Raw genomic sequence first — 20,365 nt, forward strand, 5'->3', positions numbered from 1 at the left:
CGAGCTCATTTCCAAAAGGCATTAGGCTCATCTGTCGAGGTGTGTCTTTATCAGCAATAGTGAACTATTATAGTGTTTTTATTATACTTTAACTTGACGTTTTTGATTTATTAATAAATAACCCAAAAAGTTTTGGTAAGCTTTTTTGTTAATTAACACTATGAAATATTGTTAGCAACAGAATTAACAGAAAGTAACTCTTCATATGTTTCATTATCGGGTTAAAAAATTATACAAATTAAAATAATCTTTCATTTTGTATTACTTTTTTAGTTTTCTAGAAATATTAACTACTTTACTTTGAAAAAACGAGATTTTTCTTCTTCCAGTTTTGAACCAACTAATACCTATTTCTAAATTTCTGTATTTATATTAATTCTATAAGGTGCCAAATTCCCAAAATATGCTAAAATGGGAACAAATTGAAGAGATAACTTCTTTCATCTTGGTTTTATTAATCTAAATGTCTGTTGTTACCATCTATATAACCACATAACTTAACGCCTGTTGTTAACTATGCAACCATACAGCTCAACGCCTTCCGTTAGCATCCCTATAACATAGTTTTATTATAAGAAAATTGACATTAAAATATTTTTGAATTAGAAATAGTATTTTTCAATCAATTTAAGAATAAATTATTAGTTTTTGGCAGACTAGGCAAAAATTACCTAACCCTGACTTTATTAAAACAAATTTACCAAAACAAAGCAGAGCATTTTCAAACGTTTTTTTTTTTATATAAATACATATACAAACAACAACTCATATAAACAGTCAAAACATTTTTTTTATTGTTTCAGTAACATATACAGTAACTATCCATAAAAATGTAAGTAAATAATGACAAAAAAAGATAAGTTGGCAATATAAAAGAACAGATTTTTGTTTTGAATATTTTTGAAATACTTTTAAATGATTAATCAGTCACACTAACTTTTAACACTCAATTTAAAAAAAAGCTTTTTGGAATTTTGTATTGAAGAATTTAAAAACATTCTTTGATAGAGTTTAGCTATAATATACCGAAACAGAACAGACTCTACAAGTTATATCTCATTTGTTCAGTCAGACTTTTTTTAATCTGCTAAAGTCTATCAGTAACTATGTTGATATTTACATTGCAAAGTCATGTTCATTCTGAAGATATGTTTCACATAAATATTTTAGAGAGAATCGTGCACTTGCTGCCGAATCTGCTTCACGCAGAGCAGCCTTGCGAACTGCATGTAGAACCTTTGTCCCTGGCAGTCCCAACAATGACTCAACACCCCCCAGGTATATCTCCTTATATCCGAGGCTCGAGCGACCTAGACATAATCAAACTGTTGACAGCTCTCACCGCAATGAGAATACAAATGTTTCCCAAGTGGACACGGCTCCGTCTGCACCTCCTTTTGACTTGCTTGTCATAGAAGACCCTGAGCCTATAAGCCATATAAATGCGAGCAACAATATCCAAAATGACAGTAATGATACATGTACAAGGAGTTTTTACAGTCAGCAACACAGATCGACAATGCAGCCCCAAAATCTTCCGCCCTCATATCACTTAGAAATGCTCATCTCACATCCAGCGCGAAGCATGCCAAACTATCCACCACCACAGTATGGTCGTTTCTAAAGATAGGATAACTCTCACCTAACTGTGATAGTCTGATTCGTCATCAACAAATATCTTTTGTCTACTATTTTTAGTGACCTTTATTATTAAATCAACAAGTTTTTATGCTTCTAACACTATTTGCTTCATTTAAACATTTTTGATATTACAAATTATTGGTTTATATATAGAAGGTTTCATGTTTTCATTTTAGTGAGTAATATAAACTTGATGCATAGTCATTAAAAAGGCAGAAAACTAAACCTTCAAGCAAGCATCATCATGAATTGTATCCACCAGCCTTAGGATAAAAGAAAAATAAAATGAATGAAGCACACAGTAGAACCAGGCTTGACTTTTTTGCTTAAGCAAATGAAACGCGTCATGTCAAATTAACTGTAGAGAGCAATTTTAAATACTTGAAATTGTAGGTTACGTACTATCTATACTTCTAGGTAACTTATGAGCTAAAACTATAATAACAAGCAGTTCATGCTTGTAAATCGACACTTTAAATTCTGTCAAACCTTATATTTAGATTGCAAACGTTCATTAAACAGTTTAAAAATATTTTGTTCCCTAATAAGTTCAAATGGGAACAGGATAGTCAAACACTGCAATGAACAAATCTCTACAATCATAAAGACTGTGTTCATCTATCTGTCTATCTCAAGCTGTGGCTGGAAGTTGGTAAGAAAGATTGCATTGTGCAGCATGCAGGCTTATCTGAAGTGATAACTACATCTTAAGAATAATCAACACAAAAGTAAGATATGAAATGTATGAGAAATATAACTCTTCAGTTTTGCTTGTTCAGCATTACACATTTCAAAATTTATTTCAGAGAATATTATCAATGTACCAATTTTCTTTATCAAAAAAAGTAAAATTATATCTAGAAAACTTAAAACAATTTAGTTATTCAGTAAATCACCAGAGTTTTAAAAATATATAGTTTGTACAGAACTCTAAAAGATGCTGTTTTATCTATTCATGTTTAGCTTCCAGGTGAATCAAATGAGCCTTTGAGAAACTATCATCATATTCATTAAATCCGTCATAACAAAAAATAAACAAAGAGGTTGTGTTTTTTACAACAATAACTGGTAAAAATTCTGTCGAACACAGAGAAAAAAAGAATTTCTTTTAAAATTAGTTGGAAAAAATCATGTTTAAGAAGCTATCGTTTAAATGTTTTTTTTGGAATGCATAAAAACAATTTTTGCTAGATTCTGGACTTTACTAGCTTACAAGTTTTACTAGCTTGGGAATTTGTTTAGGTTATGAATCTTGTTAACTTATGAATCTTGTTAGCTTATGAACCTTGCTAGCTTATGAACTTTGCTAGCTTATGAACTTTGCTAGCTTATGAATCTTGCTAGCTTATGAACCTTGCAAGTTTATGAACCTTGCTAGCTTATGAAGCTTGTTAGCTTATGAACCTTGCTAGCTTATGAACCTTGCTAGCTTATGATCTTTGCTAACTTATATGACTATTATTCTGTTTAACACGGAATTTCAGTTTCATGTTTTATGCTGGCAGCCTTAAATTAGAAATGTAAGTTGAAGTCATTTAGCTACATCTATTATAAGGCAAAACTGATTGTACATAATTGACAACTGCGAAAATAGCTACACAGAAACAAACTTCACTTAATAATACCTCAAAAAATTGATCATTTTTATGACGTATTATACAGTGTTATTTCTAGCTCTAGCTAAAAGTGGTTGTAGGAGTTGTGACCCCATGTTACTCATTAAAAATGAACTTACAGGTAATTTCATTTGATTTTTATTAAAAGTGTCGGTATTTTTATATTATTAGCAATTGTTTTTGATGTTTGAGGTAATTTGACTGTTACAATGTTTTAAGATTAAAATGGATAAAACTTGTTTGCTATTTAAACGCTCAGATCAATAGAAAGTGTGATTATGACGTCTATTAATAGTTGCAAAGAGACCGACAGAGTAGAGACACACAATACTGCAACTTGAACGCAATAGCCAATCTTCCTCCACCTTCCCCCCTCTTCCCCCCTCTCCTCCCTTTTCCCCCTCTTTCCTCCTCTTTCCTCTCTTCCCCCTCTGCCCCCTCTTCTCCCTCCCTCTTCCCTCCTCTTGCCTCCTCTTGCCTCCTCTTCCCTCCCTCTCTAACACCATAGACTGTTTATTCCTTTATGCCAAAATTTGTCGGTTATTAAAATTGTGAAAAGAAGTTTGAAATAAATCATTTAATTTTTTCGAATATTTTTTCTATATGCTGTATTGTATCATCCACACATTTGTATTAATAAATCTCATTTTGTCATTGGGAGTGTCTGTTGGTTTTATAAATAATTAAACTCAAATTCAAGTAGGTTAGTTATTTAATTAGTTAGTCCTTTTAAACATTTTGGCTGTTTATGCATGCGCTTTGCGTCTTCCTCCTGGTTGCTAAAAGTATAATGTCTCAAACTCTGAATTTTGTTTTACAAAGATTAGGTTGTTTCATACAATTGAAATCTAGAAATGATATTAACGAAATGCAAATTAACCAGATTTGTATTCAATATTTTAGTAATTAGCATTTTCATGATTTATTAGCTAATTCATGATTATCATTTATAGTATACTTTTTATTACAGCCAAGCCGTGGTTTTTTAATTAACACTACAAATTAATTTTCATGGTTAAAATTCAGCACTAAGATTTACATGTATTTACTATCACTACAGATTTCTTCTAGTAGATAAAGTTTATTAATCTTCTGCTTTGATCATGTGCTTTTTATGTCGAAGTTTAGTTCTTAGTAACGACTAGCAACTTTAACTCTGTGCTGCAGAAATATGACGACTGTGTTAGGTTGTGTTAGAAATTATTTTGCTTCTGCAGAAACAAAGCGATTGTTTTACTTCTGCCAAAACATGACAGCTTTGTTAAAATTCCTATTGCCTTTTGTCTTACTGTTTACTAAAGCATCCGCTGAAGGATTAATTCACTTCACATATAAGAACCACGTTTACCAATCTGGAATACGAATACTATTTCAACCAGAAGGAGATGCAAACAGTGGGTATACATCGACAATTCTGAAAAAAGTGCACAATTTGAATTCTTTTTCGTAACTTACTGAAATATGTACTTAAACTTGAAAGGGGTCTTGAGAAGACATCAAACTGAGAAAACCAGTTTGCTCTTGTAGCATCTATTTGTATATATATTGCTCAAAGTATGTCCGTATGTTGGTATGAATTCCGACTATAGATTTTAAAACATAAATTTTGTAAGGAAGAAGATTCATTCTCAGACCCTGCTGCTCACCAGTTGGACGCCCTACCCACTATACCACAGAAATTGAATAACTAACTTGCCAATATAAGTCTTATATATGAGAGCAAATACCTAGCGGCTTTGCGTATGACGCGGGTCATAGCATAAATTCACGAGAAGTTGTTCACTCACATTATTAAACTTACTGGCTAATAGCGAGTAGGCTAGTACCGAGGAACGCTCACTGCTTATTATTGTCTATAAGGCAAAACACTTTTCTCATGATATGTGCAATAGTTTGGAAATTAGAATGGCAAATGTTGTTATATGTTAAATACAAATCAATTTTCTGTCCAAAGACTTTTCTATTACCCGGGCAATGCCGGGTTGCACAGCTAGTCTTATCTATAATGTAAAATGCTCTATTAATCATGATGATCAGACCAAGTAAGCCGGCAATCCATTCAGCATGCACACATCGCAAAATTGGATTTTTAGAGAATAAATACAGTTCAAAATACTTTTTTTTATTATTAAAGCTTTGCTGAAAAAAGTGATGATCAGAAATTTTGAGATATTTAAATTGTTGGGACCACAAACTCCTGTAGACCATAATTTGCTGAAATCTGCCTGAAAGACTTTACGTAAAGTAGCCTGGCCAGAAATGTTTCTAGAAAATATAACTCTGCCTGCTGTAATAAAAGAAATAGAGTTGAAAATGCTGGATCATATAGAATCATAGAAAACTTTCAGATAACTGAACTTCTGACATGACTTATGCTAGTTTTTTTAATTCAAGATATGTTGGTTAACATGCAATTTAGTTATGTCATGTACAGGTGAGTTTCTGATTGAACTAGTCAAATGCCGGTCATCACACAAATAATAAAACAATTACCTAATGAATTCGAGTGACTTACCTGGGAAGCAAGATGTTTATTAAAATCTTTACTAAAACAATACCCGCGTTTTGGGCCAGCCTAACAATCATTACTCATACTGTCAATAGTGCTAGTTATTAACCCCAAGCAAGCGCTTAAAGCATGAGTAACTTAACCAATGTAATGACTATTTGGCCAATAAACCCATTGCCTTCAATGCAGCTTCATGATTGAGTTCGTCGTCTATAGATCTGGAGTCCCAAGATCAAATCCAGTGCTGTGTGGGTTTATCATCGCTAGATTGCAATTGCTCTAACTGGACACAGGGTTTAACAAAAAGAGACAAATAAAAACACTGGCATTTATATAGTTAGATTAGGTTTAGTACTACAACAATCATATGATAGTCTCATGGTGTTCATTATCCAACCACGCAGAGGCTATATAGTAGAAGCTGTACAATAATAAGGCTGTTTCCATCTATCTGTGCATCAGAACAATGCCATGGATGAAAGTTGGAATAAAGAATTGCTACATAATGAAATTGAACTCTCGACCATCTGCTCGCTTGCTTGACATTCTAACAACTGGACTAATGATCTAGCTTTATAAAATTGGCACATATTCTCTCTGCTTTATTTTCTGTGCATCTGACAATCTCTCACTACAGAGTACTTACTTTCAGTGTAACTGACAAAGTACAAGTATTCATAAAGGAGGAAAGGTACATAAAGTCTATAAATGGGTTGATAATATACTAGAAAGATGTTTATATTCATATTATAGTGATGCCGAGGATCTATGTAATTGATAACTCTATACTTTCAACTCAACCTGTCTATAGATTTAGTACTCAACTGCCTTTTTTGGGTCTAGTAATCTACCTTTAAGTACAAACTCTCCATTACACATTTTATAACCATAATCAAAATTAAATAAGCTCCTTTGGGTGCAGTGTGTGGGAGGATTTCGTAACGAATGTGCTAAACGTAGTGATTGAAATATATATCACTTTATCGACAATAAAGCACAAGTTTTTAACTGTGTTTGCTAATCATTATAAGTTAATTTAGAAATTTATTAAAGTAGGTAATCTTTTCTATAATACGAGTCGTATCCGTCTGTCGGAAGCAGCGCTACGGCTGGTAAGAAAAACTTTTGCCTCGCAGAAAAACAATATTGTTATTTACCAGCATAAAAGGCAGGGTTAGAGGTTGATATATGAATGACCTTTTATTGGCATCATGAAAATGATGTTTTTCATGCCAAAAAGATAAAACGCTGCGATGAAAGATCCTCATACATAAAATGTAGAACACCACCCTAACAACTGCAGCAACCCACCAGCTTTTTGTTGTCTCAGAATCCTTGCACATATATGTAGTTATTAGTATACCTAACAATTTCTTATGACACACTAGATTGTCAGGGTACTGGTGTTTTTAATATGAAGTTATTAACTCTGATAAACATGGGTGAGCAACTCCTTGAAGATCAATTATGGTGCTGCTTAGCTTACCACGAGCAGAGACTTGCATGTTGCACATACAAGGGCTCTGTGATCTTGGTTGATCATGCTTGGGTCTACTGGTAAAAGAACCTCAACAACTGGAGATATATCCAGCTGCAAAGAGCAAATTAAATCTGGATGCAATTCCCGCCACCAACCATGGCAATTTGGGAATGGAACCACAACCTGCTGTTTGCAGTCGGACAATTTAGATTAATAAACCATGGTTGCACGAAAAACTATAAAGTTAGGTATTTAACCAAAAAAACAACTAAACAGGTAAGTGACGCTGAAAGGATACTCCAGTTTTCAGTTCTTTTTCTTCTGTTCTGTGTTCACCTAAACAGATGCAAATGTTTTGACACACATCTTTCAAGGTCAAAACACCTTGTGTCTTCATCTGAAGGTTTTCTTTACAGAAAAATAACTCTGTTTTGCTGAGATTGGATTGTTTCCTATAATTGAAATCTAAAAACAAAATTAAGGAAATGCAAATAAAACAGATGCAATAGTTTAGTAATAGGCCTACACATTTTCTTGGTTCAAGAGTTTTCCTAATATTAGGAACTGTTCAACTAAGATATGATTGAAATCATAAATCTATCAAAAAACTTAGAAAATTGTAAATAATTCAGATTCCTAATTAATAATTATGTAATACACAGTTTCCTTTTAGTCCACCATTACAGACAAGGTACTGTACTAGAAACAAGGAAACAACGATTCCCCATTTCCTCCTTCATTTATCTCTTTTCCTTATTTCTACAACAACCAAAAAAGTTCAAAGTCGTCAGGTATAACTTTGTGAGGCTATATCCAATATTTTTGCAATTTTAACGCTGATGTAACAGCACATTGAGGAAAACTTCCCTCATGCTAATCACCACCATTTAGTGACTATTTCAATTTTCTTCTATTTTTAGCACGACAGATTCATGCACAGGAATTTGAAACATTTTTACTGGTTCTGCTCACTTTGCTAGGACTCATTACTATTTCCCTTTTTGTGAAATCTCTTGTTACCTAGCAACAAATCGCTACTCTATGATTAGAATAGCTTGAGTGATCCTACTAACAAAAAACTTGTAAACTTGAAAACCATTGCAAAAACAAATCAACTTATTTCTTCACTGTAAATTGTTTGTTTGAAGTTTTTATATCTTCTTATTTGTGCAAAACATAGAGGTCATTAATACCTAAAACCTAAATAATGTCAATGTTTGTAGAATACTTTTTATTACAGCTGAACCGTGGATTTTTTAATTAAAACTACAAATTATTTTTCAAGGTTAAATTTCAGCACTACGATACATTATATTATTCACTTTTATTGCAGAATTCTTCTAGTAGGTAAACTTTATTTATCTCCTCAGATCATTTGCTTTTTTAGTCGAAGTGTAGTTCCTGATAATGACTAGCACCTTTAACTCTGTGCTGCAGAAATATGACGACTGTGCTAGGTTGTGTTAGAAGTTATTTTGCTTCTGTAGAAATATCGCGGCTGTGTTAGGGGTTATTGTGTCTCTGCCAAAACATGACAACTTCATTAAAATTCATTTTGCCTTTCATCTTGCTGTTTACTAAAACAGCAGCTGAAAGATTAATTCACTTCACATATATGAACCACTCCAACCGATCTGGAATACGAATACTATTTCAACCCGAAGGAGATACAAACAGTGGGTATACACTTACAGTTCTGAAAAAGAGCATATTTTGAATTTTTTCTCGTAACTTTGTGGAGTATGTACTTAAACTCGAAAAGTGTCTTGAGAAGACATCAAACAGATGAAATCAGTTTGCTCTTGTATCATCTACCTTATTTATAATGTAAAATGTTCTATTAATCATGATGATCATGCCAAGTAAACCGGGATTCCAATCAGCATGCTCACATCGTAAAATTGTATTTTTAGAGAATAAATTCAGTTCAAAAATTTTTTTTAATGGTAAAAAATATTTATTAAAAAAATTGATGAATAGAAATTTTGAGCAATGAAAAATGTTGCTACCACAAACTCCTTTAGACCATAATTTGCTGAGAGCTGCCTGAAAGGCTTTACATAAAGTAGCCTGGCCTAAAAATGTTTTAAGAAAAGATAACTCTGCCTGCTGCAATAAAAGAAATAGAGTTGAAAATGGTGGATCATATAGAAACATAAAAAAACTTTCAGATAACTGAGCTTCTGACATGACTTATGCTAGTTTTTTGTATTCAAGATATGTTGGTTAACACGCAATTTAGTTATGTCATGTACAGGTGAGTTTATGATTGAACTACCCTGGGACACTTATGTATTCGCTTCATCTAACTTTTGCGTTTTCGCAGAGTATCCTCTCGCAAAAATTTCATGAGCGAAACTAAACTATCATAACGAACGAGCAAAAACGCAGAATTAAATAGCTTTGTTCATTGTTAATCCAAGAAACAAATGGCCGCAAGCGATCAAATTGTATTATCGATCTCGCCCACACAATTGTACCTGCGGTTTACAATTACAAACTAGTCCCAAATTGAAATTTTTTTCTTACCGGTGAACCGAACCTGAAGAATCCAATTATGTTTGTTCCACTGCAATTATTTTCGCATCACTATATTTTCGCACTCATCAGAGCAGCGAAATTAAGTTGCAGTGACATTTTACTCTGTACGCTACTCACGAAATAAAATACTAGCGAAATATAAGTGTCTTAGGGTATTAAATGAGGTGAGTTTATGATTGAACTAGTGAAATGCCGGTCATTGCACAAATAATAGAATAATTACCTAATGAATTTTAATAACTTACCTGGAAAGCAAGTTGTTGAGTGAGTGAGTATTGTTTCAGTAAAATCTTTACTAAAGCATTACTCACATTTTAGGCCAGCCTAACAATCATTACTCATACTGTCAACAGTGCTAGTTATTAACCCCAAACAAGAGCTTTAGGCGATGTAACGACTATTTAACTAAACCCATTGCATTCCATGCAGCTTCATGATTGAGTTCGCCGTGTCTAGATCTGGAGTCCTAAGAGCAAATCTAGTGCCGCGTGGATCTTTGATTATTAAATTGCACAATACAAACACTGGCATTTATATAGTTAGATTAGGTCTAGTAGTACAACAATCATATGATAGTCTCATGGTGTTCATTAGCCAATCACACAGAGACTATATACAGTAGTAGAAGCTGTACTATAATAAGGCCATTTCCATCTATCTGTGCATCATAACAATGCCATGGATGGAAGTTGGAATAAAGAATTGCTACATGTTGGAATTGAACTCATGACCTGCTTGCTTTGCTTGTCGGGTTAACAACAATGCTAGTTATTAACCCCAAACAAGCGCTTTAGGCAATGCAACGACTATTTAACTAAATACATTGCATTCCATGCAGCTTAATGATTGAGTTCGCCGTCTATAGATCTGGAGTCTCAATAGCAAAGCCCATGCAGCGTGGATTTTTTATTGCTAGATTGTAATTTCTATAATTAGATACGCAGTATAACAAAACACAAATACAAACACTGAGATTTATACTGAGATATACTGAGGTTAAGTCTAACAGTACAACTATCATATTATGATAGTCGCATGGTGTTCACCAACCACAACAAAGACTATATAGTAGAATCTTTACTATAGTAAGGCTGTTTCCATCTGCCATAGATGAAAGTTTAAACGAACAATGAAAGTTTAAGCTCATGAACTTCTGTTTTCTTGCTTGACATTTTAACACCTGGATTAGTGATCCATGATTAATTCATTGATTAATGATTCGTGATTGTTATATTTTAACTGTTCACTGATAAATGTTAACTATTAACAGTTATATGTAAATTGTTTAGTATTATATGTTAACTATTAACTGCTATATGTTAACTATTAGCAGTTATATGTCAACTATTATCTGCTATATGTTGACTATTAATTATTATATGTAAACTATCAATTGTTGTATGCTAACTATTACCTATGATATGTTAATTATCAATTATTAAATGCTAGCTGTTTGCTGTAGCATTTGACCTCTCAGTGGTTAGTTATCTATTTATATATGTTAAATACTGTTTGTTGTCTTCTTCATTAAGCTTTACTGTTAGCACTTCAACACAAATAGTTTTCCTCCTGGTACAGGATTTATTGTTATTATTTGTACTTGATATTTGGCACCGGAGCAATTGTGGCTGGTTGCCTTCTCTACCAACACCTATCGTCCTAGTGTGACTTGAACTATCAATCATCAAGCAATTGTGGTTGGCTGTTTTATCACCCCTAATCGTCCTTGTGTTCATAGTCACCATAGTTCATATCGGCTGTTGCTTTAAAGTTGCAGTGTTACTATAGATGCAATAATTGTATGCTTGCGTGATCTGAGTATTTCCACTAAAATCAATTTTTTTGCAATTTTAATTTTGAAACATCTTCGCAGTCAGACCACCTCAAACGTATAAAAAATGCAAGTGATGCTTTTCGGCTATATATTTTTATATGTTAACTCTTAAATGTTATATGTTAACTATTAACAGTTATATGCTAGATTTTTACAATTATATGTTCACATTTAACTGCTATATGTAAACTAATAATAGTTATATGCTAACTATTTATTGTTATATGGTGACTATTACCTTTAAAATAGTACCTATCTTTTGTTAGTGGACAACAGAATATCCATTGAATGTTTTTATCAAACTTTAGCTACTACCTAGCTGTTACATATTGTCAGTAATTGATTTGAGGTTTATATAATTTATAGCAAATACTTTCATAAAGTCAATATGTAAGTGTGTATAAAGCTTTCTTTTGTGAAAACAGCTTGAATTGGGATATCTATTTCTCTGTAGTTAGTTAAAAATTATTTGCTGTCCACAATGTTATACAAAAATTGCTGTCGGATTACTAAAATGCTGATGATGGTTAACATATTTCATATCAACATATTTAACATAGATTTGGTTTTGAAAAAGCTAATAAGCCAAACACTGGCTACTACATATGTATATGAACTTTGTATAGTTTACAGATCTTGTAATTTTTAGCAGATGGACAGACAACAGCACTTATAAAGTTTTCACAGTTTAATACTACATGCAACCAACCACTTGGAACACTGCCAGAGGATCCCTGGCATAACATGATTTGGAGCAGTCAAGGTAGGTCAGTCTGCATGTTGTGGACCTTTGTAACAACTTGAAGTAGTTTTTGGCTTGCAGTCAATCCTTGCTTAACCCTCTATGTTTTGTTACAACATACGAAAATATGCCTTTTCTTTGTACTATTCCTTTGGTTTATAAAACCAGTAGATAAAAAAGGGGTTGATGGTTTTTTGGTGTCTTTCAAACCACAGCTGTAATTAGCTGCGATTGTAATATCTAAGAAAAGTTGTGGCATTGCGTTACATAATTTTTTAGATGCTGATATTGGAACACTAACTCACTTTTAACAATGACTTACGTAACCACAAAACTACATTAATTTACATGCATATAGAATTTTCGGACCAGCTTGTGGGGCATCTATATTTTTTCAAAAACATATTTTTTAGAAAGTTCTAAACATACTAATGTTTTAGCTTCGTAAACAAAGTGAAAAATTTATAGTTTTCCAAACCAATTTGTAAATACTTGACCCTAACCTTTAACCAGCAACCAAAATCTGCTTTCACTTAAGTAATTTGCTATAAAATACAAACATACGCCTTTCATTTGTGCTGGTGCTTTGGTTAAATACAACAATAGAAAGTCTTCACAAGTTTGATCTTCCAAAATGGTGCGTTGTAATTTCATTATATTAGATTGTACTATTGGAATATTTAGTTCATATGTAGAAACCATTGTATGTTAAAGCTAATACTTGTATGAGAATCCACTGCATATTAATTGATTATTTTTGCAGACAACATGCAAAGATGATCACTTCAAGTAATTATATAGAGCAATAATGAAGACAATGTATTAAATTATGCAGTAGGAGTAATAATTAAATATTATATTATACATGCAATTAAAAACTAATTTAACATAACACTAATCAGTAACATACATTTTTATTGTTACATTACCTGTTACCATAGCTACTAATAGGTTACCAGCTACTATGTTACTAGCTGACTACAGAGATATGTTACTAGTTACTATATTAGTAGCTGACTACAGGGATATATTACTAGTTACTATGTTACTAGCTGACTACAGAGATATGTTATTAATTGCTATATTAGTAGCTGACTACAGGGATATGTTGCTAGTTGCTTTGTTACTAGTTGACTACAGAGATATGTTCCTAGTCACTATGTTACTAGTTGACTACAGAGATATGTTACTAGTTGCTATATTAGTAGCTGACTACAGGGATATGTTAATAGTTACTACGTTACTAGATGAATACAGAGATATTTTACTAGTTACTATGTTACTAGGTGAATACAGCGATATATTACTAGTTACTATATTAGTAGCTGACTAGAGATATATGTTACTAGTTACTATGTTAATAGCTGACTACAGATATAAGATACTAGTAGCTATATTACTAGATGAATACAGAGATATGTAACTAGTTACTATGTTACTAGATGACTACAGAGATATGTTACTAGTTACTATGTTACTAGATGAATACAGATATATGTTACTAGTTATTATGTTACTAACTGACTACAGAGATAGGAAAAAATGTGAAATTTCGAATTGAAAAGCTTCTTTTTTGAAAACAAGTTATTATATTTTTAAGAAATAATATTGGTATAGCTTATTTTTTACCGCTACTTCTTGTTTAACTACACCCTTAGACCCGATGAATATAATTTTTTTGGCTTCATGCTCACAAGCTAGTTATCATATAGTTTTCTAGAACTTGGGCTATCAATTTTAATTAATTTAATACAATTAACTTTGTAGGTAAATACTATTACCTTGATATTAAGATGCGGACAATGACACCAGGACAATGTATCGCCTATAAGACAACTTTATGCACAGAAGGTGGTTGTCGAATTTTCTATCTTGGAAATAGAAAATACCAGGTTCCAAACACTATCATCTACGCCACTGATCAAGAGCTTTTGGCTAGTAGAGAAAGCTTTGATTCTAGTAAGTATCTATGACATATCGATCTTTGGTTATCACTAATAAATTTTTACTAAAATACAGCAGACATTTAGACTTGATGATAGAAACATCACGAAATAGAAAGCCTCAGAGTTTTATAATTTCTTATTAACTCAAAGTTAATATTCATGAAAAACTGACTTTTTAAACTTTGATAATAGCAATAAATTTGAAAACTGACATACTTTAATTACCTTAAAATAGGCCAATATGTAAATACAGTTAGTTCACAGTAGCCAGAGAGATGAAAAACTGCATTGCTTTTCTAGAACCCAAGTTCTGAACAGAGTCAGCTTGAAAGAAAGTATTTGGACCGCACAAACCTATTTTAAACCAAGTCAACTTATCACTTGCAACTAAATAATATTATGCGAGGTGCAGTTTTTATTAACCCTTCCAAATTTTATTGTAAATGGATCAACTGTTGTGCTGTGACTAGTTAATTTTTCATGCAACTTCTGCGCCAAAACATTTATGCTCAAAAACTGTGAATGGTTAGTATAGGATTGCTAAAGTTTCTTCAAGGTTTTAATCATTACAAAGCTGACATATTTTCTTATCAGACATATTTTCTTATTATTTTCTTATGCATATATACATGTATATATACAAATAAATGTATATATACACATATATACACATATATATTCAAAGGTTTTGATAGCGATGTAACTTGACCTGAGTTCAAATGCCCTCACTGTGAATGGAGCCTTAACATCAATGAAGAGCGCTTACTGATGAACAGTTAATGGGTTTTGTCAAAGTTTGTAGAAAGTACACACTAGCAATAGTCGTTGATGTAATTACTGTAAATTGTGAATTCAGGACCACGCCAATCAATCTGATGATATCTCAAATTAATTAATGCTTTAACCAACCAACCATTAAGGAACCTACATGTACAATCACCAAACATCTTGCATGGCTCACAAAGTGCCAAATCATGTGAGGGTGCTAAACAGTTACCAGAATGCTTATCAAAACATATTGATACACGTGCTAACCAAAGCTTTGATATAGCAGACGATCTGAATCATTAAGCTCCCGCAATGTGATCATAGCCAAACTAATGACTCTCATGTGACACTTCTTGCTTCCTTGTTTTAGAAGCTCCTTAGTATTTGGTATTTAGTATAGGATGCGCTTAATCTATTCCTGCTGTAACGTATGTTTCCATTCTGAAAAGCAATTTCGTGTAACTTGTATGCACTTACGTTATAACACTAATATTGTTGTATTGTAGTTGTTGTATTGTATTATCACGATAAGTCTTGTATCACAGAAAACACAGCTAACAGGTAAGAAGCACATAAAGGAACTGACTTAGTTAGCAAGCCCATAGCTAGAAAAGAAAGCTGAGTGCACAAATAATATGTAACAAATAAAATTAGCTGTTTATTTAAAATAATTAACATGTGTAAGATTTTTTTTAGTTATCTTCCAATGTACGCAAATTCCTACACATTGCCTGATATTGACACTTGTTAGAGTATATTTTACGACGTGTAATGTTTTTCGTTATCGAGTCTGTTCTTTGAAATAAATTGTATCATTACATCACTGTCTGCAAATCGTATTGTATGTCTACATGACTTGCACACTGTGCGCTTAAGCCCAGTTCCCATATCAGTTGCAAGACCTTCTGATAGTCCAATAGTGACTTCATCACAGTGTGTATTCCATGTTTAGGTGACTGTTATATTATTCTAAAACCTGGTTCCTATATCGATTGCGAGACTCCAGGGGTAATCTTGCGCAGCAAAATACTTGTGATGCTAGGCTAGGCGGCTTCTGTTCACATATAGCTGCATCGCTAATAATTGCATATAAAATGTTCAAAACCTCATTTTGCTAGGTCAATTCTGACCTTCACTTGTACGGTACATTTTGAAAAGGATTGGCCTATGGCTCTGTGCAAAATGTAAACAGCGCTAAATTCTTGCGCTGACCGCGGGCAACTACGGAAGCGGAACCGGCAAAGTTCAAATTTTACCGCTGATAGCCTGCGGTGCAGATGCCAGTGCTTGCGGCGTAAATGGGAACCAGGCTTTAATTAGTTATGTGAAATTTGGTGGACATCATATTTGACTCACACTAAACCTATGTCAATTCTTTCACGACTAATTTTATTACCAGAGAATATTGAATTAATACTCTCAGATATTTGGAAATTATAATTTTCTGCTGATGGCCGTCTTAACCAAGTTACAATGATTTAGTGAGTTAGGCTAAGAGCCAGAATATGATGGTAGATGTCTCAAGCGATATTGCTGTTCTACAGTAGATGATTTTTCTCCCTGGTCGAGGTGTTCTACAGATTTATTCAAGGTTTCTCTGGTGAAATTTAGAGATGTAGCTGTTGCCTATTAGAAGACTATATTTTAATATATATAATAATATATATATATTATTAACATACAGGGTATACATATTAACATATATACATTAATATATATATTATTATATATTATTAATATACATAATATATATATTAATACACCTATTATTAATATATATATTAATAATACATATTAATATATATATTATAATATATATTATATATAATATGTTAACAATATATATGTATATTATCACTGTACAGCATGTACTTTTTAAAATGTGTAAGACAAACTACAGTCTACACTACTACAGACACAAACTACAGACACTACAAACTGTATCTTAGAACATGAATCTTATATTGACATAATAGTTTTTTGAAAATACAAAAACCTTTTGATGCCTTATCTCGAACCCTTGAAATAGTCATTTTCTGAACTGAATATTCAATAAAAGCAGTTTCAAACATAAACAAAAAATACAACAATCTGTTTGATTTTATGTATTGTCTTACTATATAATGTGTCTTAGACATTAACATATAGTAAATAATATAATATTAATAAATATTGAAATGAAATAACATAAAATACTAACTTTTACAAACAAGTCAATCTGAAGAAAGCAAGGCACATCAGTGGTAATAAATTAGCTGAAGAAAACATGTCAGAGAGATTAATGATTTGAAAATATATACAAAGATTCAGTAACTGATTCAGAAACGTAACAGAATGACATCGCTGGAGTTTGTTTAAAATGATGAGCGGTGGTAATGTGACCAACCAGGCAAAGTTCTTTCTAAAAGTTACTAAAACTAAAAGCTCAGTTTTATTTGGAAATACTTTTTTTCATTACATATTTAAACTTTTTTAAAATTTGATATTAAATGTAATCACAGGTTTCTAGACAAAATAGGGCAGCGTGGTATAGTGGTTGACAGCAAGAAAAATGTCTGTCTCTCACCAAAGTAGGCCAGCAGCAGGTCTCTAACCATCTCTGTTCTCCAAGACACAAGGGTCATTCCTCCAGCCTAGTTACCAGTCAACCCCACTATTATGCAACATTCTGTTAGTCAGTTACTCATGGAAAGTACATGGTGCATAAGCTTAATGAAAACTGTAAATATAATACAGAAAAACTTGTTCTTCAACCTTTTGTCAAATATTGTAACTTACAGATCTACTTTTATTATCTACTATCTTTGCCTCCACTGCAGGTATCGCAACCTCTACAGCTACAATCACCACTACAACCGCTACCACCAATGCTACTGACACTTCTACCACTGTTTCCACCACGTGAGTTGATAGATTATTCTGTGTAAAATCACTCCTCCTTTTTAACAAGCTCAATAATGTGTTTTATCCTTTTCCTTAAGTATTATATTACTCCTGGTAGTTGAATTAGGTTATTTTAATTATATAATATGCTTTTCAAAACTTGTTTGATGAATGTTTTGTGCATTCTTTTGCAAGTACTACAGCTGATGACACTGAAATGGCTATCTCATTCACATACCAGAATAGAAGGGAATGTACAGGATTGCGAGTACAATACCAATATACTGAAGCCGAAACCAATGGTATGTGTAATTTATGTTATAGTGAAAAGGAATATTTATTAAACAGAACTTTCAACTGATGAATGCAACAAAGGAAAGTACAGGAAACAGTTTTAGTACCGAAAACAGCAGAAAATGTTTCGATTTTGAATATCAACAAAATGTTTTAAGAGCTCTCTGTGATACATTTGTTTTAGAGTAAATATCATTATGCACGTGCGATAGAGAAGTGGCAGTGAGCTACAGCTAACACTTTGACAATGATTTCATTTTAATTTTTCACAATCGTCAAAAAGCAATTAATGTTTTATGTGATTGACAGTTAAACACCTCTTCTTAGTCTACCAAGCAACAATACAGGACAATAAAAGACAAGTCACTTTTATACAATATTAAACATAACAATAAAACATAACACTTTATGATAAAATATAACACTTGAGCTTTTCCAAACTGAGTTTAATTTCATAAACTGTCCTTCACAGAGTAGAAGTTATTGCTCCCCCAATAAGGTTGAAGTTGGTCAATTTTACATAAGCATGACACAAACCTTAAATCCTACACTCCGTATAATAAGTCATGCTCAATTAAACTTGGCATAAACAGTGTTAAATCAAACATGAGCTATTAAATATGGTGATTCATTCTTAAAAATGTTTATTGTTCATTCAGAATTACATAGGGCTGCAAAATAATCTCTTATCTTGGTATGCCCTTTTCTTGGAAGAACATCAAATCATTAAAAATTTCTTGTTTTTGTATAATTTTACTCAGAGCCACATAGGATCATAAATTAATCTCTGTTTCGTATATTTTTTGCTTATAATCACATAGGATAAAAAATGAATGACTTTTTATTATAAGTTTATAGAACTAACTACTAAAGCTTCAGGTTTATATCTCTTCAGTAAACAACAACTTTTCTGATGTTGACTCATTCTTTCTATTCTGAAGTATCATCTTTTTACGGAAAGGTAAGTTACAAAATAAATCAGATAAAAAGTGTATAATATTTTCTTTCAATTTAGATGTATTTTTAAAGCTCACTCAACTAATCAGTCCTTTTTACATGTATAATACATAGATAAAAGTTTACTCCATCTTAGACTTGGTATGACATTTATGGCTTTTTATTACTTATTATTTTGAAACCATAAACTGTTTCCATCACTCTTCTTGATATCTGTTTATTTCACAAATATTCTCACCATCTTGTCAATGCGATATAATTTTTGTAAGTTTCAAGCTTTTTGTACATTTTGGTGTTCTTCTATCTCTGTGATCAACTCTAGCGTACATTTTTACTCACTAAGCCACTTGCATAGAAAGTTGGCTGCACAATTCCATCCAAAAATAGGTTCCTGGAGTAATGAGAAAAAACCAAATTTTGTCACTTTATTTGTTAGACTTCTCTGCAGAACACATAACAGCAAAGTTTTACCAGCAAAATCTTGTTGGTCATGCAATTATGATAAAGGCCCATGCATACTATTGCTCGAATTAACGATTTGTTGTGCGATTGACAGCAGCGATTGGCTGCTATCATGTCATTTTGTGAAAAGAACTCAACACAATTGTTGCTAGCGATGATGGGATGATCTTGTTATACTTGCCGACCTGTTGACTTTGTTGAAAGTTGACACCAATGATCGCAACTGTTAGCATCTTGAGTGGCTGTTTGTTGACCACATCCGATCCAACCTCAACAGTTGTGAAGATCTGTGCCAATTCATATTTACATACATGAGAAAGAACTAACTCATGATGAATTACGTAATCAGATAATTAAAATATAAGAAAAGAAACTGCAATATCACTAATGCAATTTTGTACTTTCTATTTTGTTGTTGGTTAGGGGTCACCTACAGCTAATCACTCATTGTGAGTACAACTTACCGTAGGTGATGTCGCAAAAAAATTTAATTCAATAATTCAACTTTGCAAATACGATGCAAATGATTAAAAAGAGGTGCCATCTTTAGCACAATCTAATCAATTGCTTCGTATTTATTATGTTGTCTTGCATTAGTACTTTTCTTGTTTGTCGCTTGTGTCTTGGACTACACCAATTGCGAAAGCTCCTAAAATCGCGCTTGCTAGTAGGTTGTTTAGCCAATTGAAAGC

The 20,365-nt window shown here is 32.5% G+C and overlaps 1 protein-coding gene across 5 annotated transcripts in view; it reads left to right on the plus strand.

The window, feature by feature from the left end:
• Window positions 1-20,365, plus strand: part of LOC137397043 (uncharacterized) — a 237,801-nt gene that overhangs the window by 66,532 nt on the left and 150,904 nt on the right. For 3 of the 5 annotated variants that reach the window (XM_068083325.1, XM_068083324.1, XM_068083323.1), the window contains exon 8: window positions 18,164-18,262. In XM_068083325.1, coding sequence (XP_067939426.1) covers window positions 18,164-18,262 — 99 coding nt within the window. Of the gene's footprint in view, window positions 1-4,433; window positions 4,652-12,270; window positions 12,385-14,130; window positions 14,323-17,896; window positions 17,979-18,155; window positions 18,263-20,365 lie in introns of those variants that run through there. The other 2 variants (XM_068083327.1, XM_068083326.1) reach the window with 2 other exon arrangements.

This window comes from Watersipora subatra, chromosome 5 (assembly GCF_963576615.1).
Source record: "Watersipora subatra chromosome 5, tzWatSuba1.1, whole genome shotgun sequence".
Lineage (NCBI taxonomy): Eukaryota > Metazoa > Bryozoa > Gymnolaemata > Cheilostomatida > Watersiporidae > Watersipora > Watersipora subatra.